A 10,932-nucleotide genomic window follows, 5' to 3' on the forward strand; every position below is an offset into this window, starting at 1 on the left:
CGTACATTGATCAAATCAAATATGAAGCCTCATAATGAATCTAGATTCTGCTGTCTAAAAACTGAACGTAACACTCTTCAACTCTAGATTAAAACCCCAAAACAGAAGACAAGAGCTATTCACGAGTATCAGAAAACAACAAAGCTAATTTACAAAACTTTCACCCTCTGTAGATGCATCAGTTCCACAAGTCAGAATACATCATTCAATTTTGATATCAGCTGTATCTGTTAAAAAGAGAAAAATGACAAGAAGAAACAGTGCCAAATTAACATTCTTCTGTATGTTGATACCAAAACCATTATGTTGCAGCCAACAACCTCAAACACTTTTTAAGGTCTCAATTGTAATTTTGCAGCTCAAAAGATGCCAATGTTAGCAATAAGCTATTAATTTCAGCCAATTAATGTGCCCCTCTCTGCAGATAAAATGATGCCAGAGTTTACCTTCAAGATTGACCAGGAAAATTGTGAAGTAGACATCTAGCATTGTGCTAAACAGCAATGGTCTCCTTATTTGAGGCACCAAGCAACCATAGTTCCTGAATCTCCTCCTCCCACTTATCCATATATGTTCCTTGTGGATTCTGTAGACATACATGCTTCAGCCAAAAACAAATAAATAAAAATAAATATTACACCAACCTGATCTTGAAAACCTAATACCTACTTTTCCAATGACGCACACAATTAATCTTTCTTCAAATTCACGACTAAGATCCTTCAGCATTAACTTCCCTGATTCCAGCAGCTCAAACACCTTCATCAGGTAAAAATGAAATCCAGCACAGAATTTATATTCAGACAAACTGAAACCAGGCCCACCATAATTACTTGCAATCAAGGAAGGTGATCTTTCAAACTTTTACTTCTAGAATTACACCATGCCTAAGCAAATAGGACTGTTTTCCTTTATATATTTTTCTGGTTCTTTTGAAATTTTGGACTCTCCACATTTCACTTTTCCCCTCAACTGATCTTTTCACGAAAAGACAGGGTAGAGCAAAACTACCAGCTGAGTAAAGCGATTAATCTTCTAATGAATGTGAGCAATCTCCATCATCATTTGTTCAAAGCCAACAATGGTGTTGCCCTCGCCCTCAGTGTCTTCGCCTGAAACCCACCCAATTCGATTCCTATCATCCTCTGCCACGCTATCCATCTGTTTGATTAAGTGACAGAAACAAGGACATAGTTTAATTATAATGATATTAGCATTTTACAGATCAGAATGCCAAGGGTTTAATCACTGAAGGTTTCATGTGCGCCTCACCGTACTCTCCAGTTTCCATTTCACCTTGTAGTTGCAATTACTGCAGAAAATTATTAAACTACAGAGAACCAATCCTTATATCATGAAATCTCAATCAAATCAGGCACAAATAATTTTCTCTGCTATCATCCAATCTTACCGGGTTTTTTTTTTAAAAAAAAAAAAAATTATGAGTTTTTTTCTCGTAATGTAGCAGAAGATGAACATCAACCAGGAGAAGCAAACAGAAAAGGAATTGAACTTTAATTAGATGAAAACACAATCAAGTATGACAATTAGAGAAACATATCAGAACTTAATCAAGCAACTCAAGCAAGACACACATTCAACATGCTCATAGTCGACAATGATGTAGTCTCTTGCAACTGTTGGACCTCCTGCACGATAAACCTCTCTTGGAGGCAAGGCACAGAGGACAAATCCAATGACGTCTTTGGGCAGCAAAACCAAACAAGGTAAATCACAGGCTCTCAGCAAATTAAATAAAAGGAAAAAAAGGCACAAATCCACAAGAATTTTACATAAGAAATTGTCTGTATTAGCAACAAAGTGAAAGGTATTGCATGATCTCAGATCAAAATAGTACGGTAGATTTGGAGTTTCAGCCTGTTTAACTTCCTGGATAACAGTCTTGTCAGTTAGAACCCAAAAAAATGATGTGTCTCACCATCAGGAGAATCTGGTATTTCATAAACCATAGACTTTGAGATGCAGTACTTCTTAAAGGACACAAGCAAGCCATCAAAATGAGCAATATTGTCAGCATTTGCAAGTGCAGAAACTTTAACAACCTGAAAAATATAAGCTACAACCTATGAAGACAGAAAGATACAAAGAAAGGGAAAACAAAGACACAAGGATCATACCATACCTGAAAATCATCAAAAACAAATCACCGGAATTTCTTTGGTGACTCGCCACCAGAGGTCTTCTCAACATGTGTCATCTCAATCAATTGAACCTGCAATGTCCATCCAGACGCATAGCTATGAACCTTAGGCACACGCAACTTCCCTTCGACAAACCCCAACCATGTGACTTCAAAACATCCAGAAACAGAACCAACAATATCAAAAGTTATGCTTCTCAATTTATAAAAACCACAAGTTCAAACAAACAAAAGGGAAAAATCAGCCAAAGGAGAACAATGCTTAAACATCTGAATAGGTATCATAGGAAGAGAAACAAAGAAAAATCTCCTGTACAAGACTTATGATCACAACATTAATTTCAGATGAATTTTGAAAAGTCAGGATACTAAAATCTCAGGAAAAAAATAAGCAAACCACCCAGAAAAGAAGAAAAATAAAAAGGAACACAGGGAGATGCAGAGAGAGAGAGAGAGTCAGAAGAACGCAAGCTTAGAAGCATATGCAGGAAGGGAAAATACACCAATAGCCAAACCAAAAACAGGAGAAAACAAAGCTTGAAAAAAAAAAATAAAGGCTCAAAAGAACATACTCTCAGAAACACGTAACAAAATAGAAGCAAGTTACAAAAACACAAACTCATAAAGGCAAAAAGAAAAAAATAAAAAATAGTAGGAAAAGAAAGCTCAAAAAAAAAAAATAAAGGCTGAAAATAACACAGACCCAGAAACATATAGAATAAAAAAGAAAGAACAGAATAGCCATCATTTCTGTCTTACAAAACCATAGATAAACCATCATAAAATCAAGAATAAACCAAATCGAGAATAGAGGTAAAACCAAAGACCCAAAGATTGATTTCAAACCTCGCAACAAAAAAGAAGATCCACTGCATAAAGCAGTTTAGTCTCGCAAGCGGAAAATCACCTGCAGGCCAACTCAAACAGACGCAGACAAACAGATGCAAAATCAGAAAACAAATTTCTGGCCATAATAAAATGAAAGACATAACTGGGAAATAGCATGAGGAACTAAATAAGGCACTGAGGAAAATTACTGAACAGAGAATGATTGTAAACACAGAGAAAACCCACAGTTCATGGAGGTTGCACAAAGAAATGAGAGAAAGAATAAAAGAAGGGGGCACAAGGTAATAGATTAATGACATGGCAAAGACACTCAGTCCACTAATTTCTAACCCAGCTGTTCATACAAAAATTGCACTGCAAAAGGGAAAAAAAAAAAGGTTATCACTAGTATCCCTACACCTGAACGAACAAAATCAAATAATATACATACTATTACTAATAATAGATAGACAAAAAAAGGCATTATCAGCCAGTAAAGATTGTCCAGCAAACAAGACTACATTAACATAGTGCAGATGAGAAAGGGGAATAAAAACAAAAGAAGGAAAATGCGGGGAAAAAAAAACAAAGAAGAAGTACAGAGGATACTTACTTTACTATTGGGAGAAAGCCAAATGGTATTGAATGCATTAATAATCATCAGCATTGACAAATGAGCAAAAAAAGGGGAGCCATGAGCACTGCACATGCTTGGCTGACAATGAAAGATTGTGGTTGAATTCCTTTCATGCTTCTCCTATTTATGTTGAAAAGCCTACAACCCATACCAATTCACATTTTTGTGTATTAAGTTTGTAGGTCTAACAGCTGAAAGTAATTAAAGGTCCCTTTGATACACGTGAACTGGGTTACGTAGGTGTATGGGCTGCATGTGCGTGCATGGGTTGCATGTGGGTGTGCATGGGGTTTGCATGGAGGGCCGCAGCTGGAATTTGTTATAGTTAGTTACGGGAATTTGTTACAGTTAGTTAGTAATGATTTGTAAGATTCTTATGACATCAGCAGATGTCATAAGTTTGTTAGCCGACTATAAGCTCACCACCTTAGCTCACTTATAAAAAGGTGAAGCTGGGCACCAGTAGCGGAAGACTTTTGATTTGTTAAATCTGCACTTTCCATTTCTTCTGTAATCTTTCTTCTTTCCATCTTTATTCAAGTCAACAAAGCTCTCTTGGTTTTCGGATTACTTCTCCGCCAGTTTTTGTAACCCCTAAGCCAGAGATTGAGGACCTCTACTGCTCTTTGCATCACCCTTGCAATCCAGTTTAAGTCACTTCATATATCAGCCCTGCTTGGTGTGCAACCGCACATAAAGATCTACTAGGCAAATATTCCTAGAAAATGCTTGGGAGAGTTAAACAAATTTTTATAACAACAATTTTCTGCTAGTAGACAGATTTAATGCGGAAGCAAATAACCTAGATGCACGCAAAAGAATAACTAATAATAGAAATGTTAATAGCATCTGGTTCCAGCCTTGGCACCTTTCTCCAGTCCACCCACTCCCCCCCCCCTACCCCAAGAAAAAGAAAAGATAAAAAGGGAAAATCCAAAAAATCATGAGAAGAAGAATAAGAAATCAGCAAAAGGTATTGGTCTACTCCTATCTCAAGCACAACTCAGGAAACCAACAAACTAGTGTTAAACCATGTTTACTATGGAAACATAACCAGCAATATTCCATCTGAACAAAAATGCATACACTGAATTGGTTGCTATTCAAATGGTAGTCGCTCATAATCATGTACGAAACAGGGTTAAGATATCATCCAAACACAGGAAACCATTTAAGAAAACAAAGTTCTATCTATTTTTTCAGTAACAGAACAAGATGAACTGCAAGTATATTGTAGGCACCTGCATTTGCAGTTCCATAGCCAGTGGGGGCTAGCACAAATTAAGATTGTTACATAGAATAATGAGATTAGCATAAACATGGTTAAATATCTTACTCTATTTGCTTCTTAATTCTATGGAATTGTTCTTCCCCTTTGAATAGGATAGTGTTAAGGGGCTATGCAGGGTAGAGGGGAATTTTACAAAACACAGAGGATACAAGCATGGAGGAGTATTCTGACCTTAATATATCATTCCCCGCCACTGCTTCTAAAGTATAATGCCTATACATCACAAATAACATGCCTTTACTCTTTGTACACAACATATATATCTAAAATTAGCTCACTTGGAAACTTCTCAGTATTATCGGAAAATAGCAATTCATGATCCTAATATAATATAGAAAAGGAAGAGTGGTTCTGCCAATAATTGAGGATGCACTATGCCTAACCATCCAACTGAGGAATATTGAATAAAATGAATTCAAGCAATCAAAATTGAAATTTCGTAAAACTCATGTCAAAGATAGAATAGTTCAAATTCAGGATTTCTTTCTCCTTTCTTACCAACTAATTAGAACAGAAAAGAATTTACAGGAAAGGAAGCAAACTCATAATTTACACGTTAAGGAGCATAAAAGAAGCTCTGAAGTTCCATGTTTCTCTAAATTCTAATAGCAGACTCAAAGAAAGATTTTGTAATCAAAACTCTCTCTTATTATTATTCTCTGGAACATACAACCAAAAACAAGCACAAAAATTACTGTAATTCTAACTTACAGTTTATATTGTAAGAAGCAACACTTTGTCTTGTCAGAAGGTGTAGAAAAATGAGGACGAAAAAGGGGAACATAGAATGTTGGAGGTAGAAAAATTCTTGCATCACCAGTAATCACACCACAGGAAAAAGTCCCATTTTTTAATCTACGAAATCTGCTGGCATCCCTCCACTACAATTTCTTGCCTTGCAACCAAACTCATCAATTACATCATGATGATCCAACGGCTCAGGACAAGAAGGTTAAACTGTTTTTGTATCCACATATCACATCACCAGTAATCACCACAGGAACAAGTCCCACTTTTAAATCGATGAAATCTGCTGCCATCCCTGATGACAATTTCTCGCTTTGTAACCAAACTCATCAATTTGATTGCATTATGACAATCACAACAGATCCTATGGCTCTGGACAAGATGCAATGGTGTCAAATCAACTGTGTTGATTAGACCAAAGGAAATTGCCAACCTTTCACTATGATGAAGTCGTAATTCTTCTTCATGATTGTCCACATCAGCAAGAAACGACTTGCTTTCGAGAACATAGCCATGTTCAGAGATCTCCTGCATCATTTTGTCTAATTTTGCATAGATTTCATTGGTTTGGGGGTGCCACTTATCTCCAGAGAAGAAAACATAGGGCTGCTTTTTGATGTCTATCCAAGTGCATGCAGGAAACATTCTCAGACCCTTTTTCTTCAAAGTTTGTACAACGCCAGCTGCTTCCTGCAACTTTCCAGAGTTATTGTAGATATTCAAGAGAACTATGTAATTACTCAGCTTTTCTGGCTCCATCCCATAAAGTTTCTCGGCAGCAAATTTCCCAAGCACAAGATTTTTATGGACCCTACAGGCAGTAAGCAAGGCAGCCCACATATTCAAGGTTGGCTCAAATGGAGCATCTCTTATTAATGAAAAAGCTTCATCCAGAAGTCCTTCTTGACCTAGCAACTCAATCATACACGCGTAGTGCATTGCTCGAGGCTTTATTTTGTAAACTTTACTCATTGACTCAAATATTTTCCAGCCATGGTCTGATAACCCTGAATAACTACAAGCGGATAAAACAGCAAGAAATGTCACATGATTAGGAACAAACCCTTCAGAAATCATTCGCTCAAATAGCTCAACAGCCTCAATTCCTCGACCATGATTACCATATCCAGCTATCAGCGCATTCCAAGAAATAACGTTCTTTCGGGGCATTTTCTCAAAAACATTTCTTGCATCCTCTAATCGGCCCCATTTGCTATAGAAGTCCATAAGCGCAGTATTAGCAACAATGTCCAACCCAAAACCATGACGAACTAGGCCTGCATGAGCTTGTTTGGCATGCTCTAGCGAAGCCAACCTCGTACATGCTCTTATAATGATTGAAAATGTGAAATGGTCCATCTTTACACCCGAACCTTGCATTTCATAATACATGTTCATAACTTCCTCGCTATAACCATGTAATGCATAGCCTGCCATAATACTGTTCCACCCTACTGTAGTTTTCTCTGGCATTTCATCAAAAATACGCCTCGCATTTGCAATGTTACCACATTTGCTATACATGTCAATCAAAGCACAAGACACATAAATATCATCTGTAGCATCCATCTTTAAAGCCAAAGAGTGTAATTGTCTTCCTGGAGAGATTAACTGCAAACCAGCAGATGCTCGAATCATCATTGCAAATGTGCGCGACCCTGCATCAGGAAACTCCTCCCACATCATGAAGAACAACCGAAATGCCTCAAGATAGTCCCCAGAGTCCACAAGCCCCCCAATTATCATATTCCATGAAACCAGGTTTCTTTCAGGCATGTCATCGAATAACTTCCGGGCATCTATCATCATACCACATTTCACATGCATCAGCAACAACCTGTTGCTCAAGTACTGATCTGGCTTAAACCCACAGCTAACCATACAATTTAACACCCGTTTGACTCCCCTAACAGATTTCAAGCCAATACAAGCGCGCACCATAGCATCATAAGTACTGCTATTCAGTAGATTATCCTCAATGGATTTGCATTCTAAGATCTCAAACAATTCAAGAGCTTCATGGTACTTCCCCTGCAAAACCAATTTCTCTATCTTCCCACAAATTCCAGAGCTGAAACTTCCATCCACCATCACTTCAGCATGTTCATTCCCCCAACTCTGCTTATTTTTCATAGGTTTAGGAACAGGATTATGAAGTTTTGGACGTGGTTTCAATCCCTGTTCTGTAAAACTACATCTAATCTTCTGAGAAAACGAGCTTCTGTTATAACATATTTTCTGATTAGACAGCCAAAAACTCTCCTTTTCTCCAAACAATATCGTGGGCTCTATCACTGGATAGGAAAGTTTAGTCCGACTACGTATCTGATCCACCCCAACCCACATATCCATCTCAATCTTTAAACTAACAATCTGAACCAGTGATGGAAAATGTGAAGAGCAAAATCAAGGCTATAATTGCCAAGAATAATCAGAATCTAATCGTTTTGGTGACAATCATCATATTCTGCAGTGGGAAGCTTAAGAATTGGAAAAAGCATAAAGAGTAAAACCCATACTTAGTTCATAGATTGAGGAGTAATTGTCTTGCCTGTGTAGATTAGGACTATGGAGGTTGAAGAAAGACCAGAGCGAGCTGAAGCTTCAGCACCAGAGGCAGCCAGCCAAGAAGAAAGAAGAAGAAACTGTCAGCATGGAAATGTCCGCCAAAACCAAAACTACCAATTCTCCCTAATCGTTTTTGTTATTAGAGCGAGTTGGGACTTGGGCGTAGCGGTAATTGTATCAACTAAAAGTTAGGCAAGTTGGTTATTGGTTGTTAAAACGGAAAAAAAAAAAAAAGACAACTTCCTTTCTCGTAGGTAGAGGTTTTCTCTCTCTTGAAAAAGGGGTCATCTCTCCTTGGTGAGAGTTCATTCCGCCAAAATTTGCCAAAAATTCAAAATTCCAAACCAATGACAACAGACCCAAAATCATAGCATTAACTCGGAGCAATCTCTGCATTTAATGTGCAAGAACACCATTTACTACAATGTGCTGAGTAGAAAATTGATACCAGAATGTCAGAGAAACATCGGAGGAGTAATACTGAAGCTGAACAGGCAGCTAAAAGGGTAGGACACTTCAAATTTTGCGGGTGGGTGAAGGGAAAACCAGCTAACTAGCAGGAAAGGGGAAGAATGAAGTGATGAAGGAGGGTTCAGGAGCTGGAGAACTTGGACTTCCCTGTGTTTGCTGCAGATAGGTAAGTTTATCGCCTTACAGCCTATTAACCTTTGCCCATCGTGTCTAAGTAGTAGCACCAGTCTTCGTGTTAGCCTTGCTTTACTTGGCTTGTATTGTTTGGGACGTTGCAATAACTCGGTAAAGTTGCATCCTTTTCTTTATTCCTTAGTAGAAGTAGTTAGATCCAATGTTTTTAAACTCGAACCGGAGAATGAATGGAAAAACCTTTCGGTTCATAGTTCAACTGGTTCAATTGACTCGATCTCGGTTTAAAGGTTTAATAATTTTTATTTATTTTAGTATTAAAAATTTTGAATAAAGTTAAATATTTATTTTAGAAAATAAATACTTAATAAAAATCGGCTGAACCTCTCGATTTTTATTGGTTCAACCGGCTCTTGATCGATTTAATTAATTCTTTGGGTTTTTTAATTGAATCGGACCGAAGGCATCACCGGTTCGTGATTCAACCGATCGAACCGATCAATCCGCGGTTTAATCGATCGAACCGGTCGATCCGGTCCAGTCCAGTCCGATTTTCAAAACATTGGTTAAATCTTATTTATCTGAGGTAAATAGAAAAGTTAATTCCCTCTGGATATCTCATTGTTGACATGGTCGTAGAGCTAGTGGAAATAATGCAAAAATTTGCTTTGTCTAGTAAAGGGATAGGAGGAACACAAATTGATACAAGAGATATGGACTCAAGAGTGGTGGGGTGTCAGGCAAGTTTGATAAGAAAAATAAGGGAGGAAAAAGTCGCCAACTTCACAAGAGTTAAAAAGTTTGTTACTATGGCTTAGGGCTATCCAAAGGAGTTAAGGGTTATAGAGTTAGTACCAAATCTGTTCCAATTTTACTTACCAGAGGAAAAGAAGAGAGAGAGAGAGAGAGAATTTGGAAAGGAGAACCATGGATCCTTGATAATCAAATTATCGTACTAAGTAAGTAGGAAGAAGGAATTGAAAAGGATGACTCTACATTTAACCTGTCCCTTCTATAGGTGAAAGTGTGGGGGCTACCAATTCATTGGTACTCTAAGCAAGTTGGAAGGAAAATTGGAACAGTGTTTCAGGATGTTAAGGATGTTATAACTCCATAGATAGGGGGCAAGGAAGAAAGACACATAAAGATTCTGGTCACTGCTGACATTAGTAGCCACTATTAAGAGGAACTATGGTTTAGATGAATGGATTAACTAAGTAGGCTAATTTCAAATATGAAAAGTGCCCAGATTTCTGTTACAGTTGTGGTATAATAGAACACAGTGAGAAGAGTTGCACAGAAAGTGTTGGGATATACAAAGGACAAAATTAAAACCGGTATGGACCTTGGCTTAGAGTTTCAACTGGAAGAAATTCTCCTTGGAAAAAGAGCCATCAGAATATTTGAACCCCATATGGACAACATTGGAGGGCTAGAGATAAGGAGTTGATAAGGAACGCATTAGCTTTAAATCAGGAGAATCAGGCAAGAAAAAGTAATATGTCGAGAGAATCGAGCGAGGAGATGTGGACAGAAAGGAAAGGACAAGGTCAAGGGAGAGCCAATGGAAAAGATCCAAACAAGTGAAAAGTAAGGAGTACAAAAGCCATAACAGAAGTGGAGAAAATAAAAGGGCAAGAACTTACTGGATCAAGGGAAGGGAATGAGACATAAAATGGAAGGCAAGAGGAAAAGAGATAGGAAGTAAAAAATGCAAATAAAGAAATAGTCCCTTGGAGCAATAATGAAATGCAGGATCTAGGAAGAATCTAAATCAGAAGAGTCAAAAGGAAATAAAAGAGAAGAAGATGGCAATGCAATTCAGATTGAACCAGATGAAGAAGAGGTGAAGAAAAAACTCCAACAATCTAGGAAGAAATTCAGAAGAAGAGCATAGGAAACTAAGAGAGGTAGAATACCTTTGATAGAAATTGACAACAATTGTGAAGAGGCATTGAGTCAAGGGAAAGGAAAATTCCAACTCAAAGGTGAAGAAATGATAGAAGCAGATGAGTAATTTACAGAAGGAAAAAAATGGAAAAAAGGACTAGTGCAGAACTGGAGCATTGAATAGCAAGGGGGAGGAGAGGCCAATCC

The 10,932-nt window shown here is 37.7% G+C and overlaps 1 protein-coding gene across 13 annotated transcripts; it reads right to left on the reverse strand.

Annotated features, from left to right (window-relative positions):
* Positions 1-669: 669 nt before the first annotated feature.
* On the reverse strand, positions 670-8,935 carry LOC113719273 (pentatricopeptide repeat-containing protein At5g50390, chloroplastic). 13 transcript variants are annotated; one of them, XM_072072429.1, is made up of 7 exons: positions 8,681-8,935; positions 8,216-8,266; positions 5,629-8,131; positions 3,008-4,344; positions 2,144-2,310; positions 1,012-2,063; positions 670-759 (listed from the first exon to the last, which is right to left on the reverse strand). In XM_072072429.1, exon 3 carries the CDS (start codon positions 8,014-8,016, stop codon positions 5,899-5,901), a length of 2,118 nt encoding a protein of 705 aa, XP_071928530.1. In that variant the 5' UTR covers positions 8,017-8,131; positions 8,216-8,266; positions 8,681-8,935; the 3' UTR covers positions 670-759; positions 1,012-2,063; positions 2,144-2,310; positions 3,008-4,344; positions 5,629-5,898. The 13 variants fall into 13 exon arrangements, with proteins under 13 accessions (XP_071928530.1, XP_071928528.1, XP_071928521.1 ...); XM_072072427.1 differs by having other exon boundaries at positions 2,144-2,233; positions 3,008-3,068; positions 4,053-4,344; positions 5,629-8,935; XM_072072420.1 differs by having other exon boundaries at positions 3,008-3,068; positions 4,053-4,344; positions 5,629-8,935.
* Between the last annotated feature and the right edge of the window lie 1,997 nt (positions 8,936-10,932).

This window comes from Coffea arabica, chromosome 11e (genome assembly GCF_036785885.1).
Source record: "Coffea arabica cultivar ET-39 chromosome 11e, Coffea Arabica ET-39 HiFi, whole genome shotgun sequence".
In the NCBI taxonomy this organism is placed as follows: domain Eukaryota; kingdom Viridiplantae; phylum Streptophyta; class Magnoliopsida; order Gentianales; family Rubiaceae; genus Coffea; species Coffea arabica.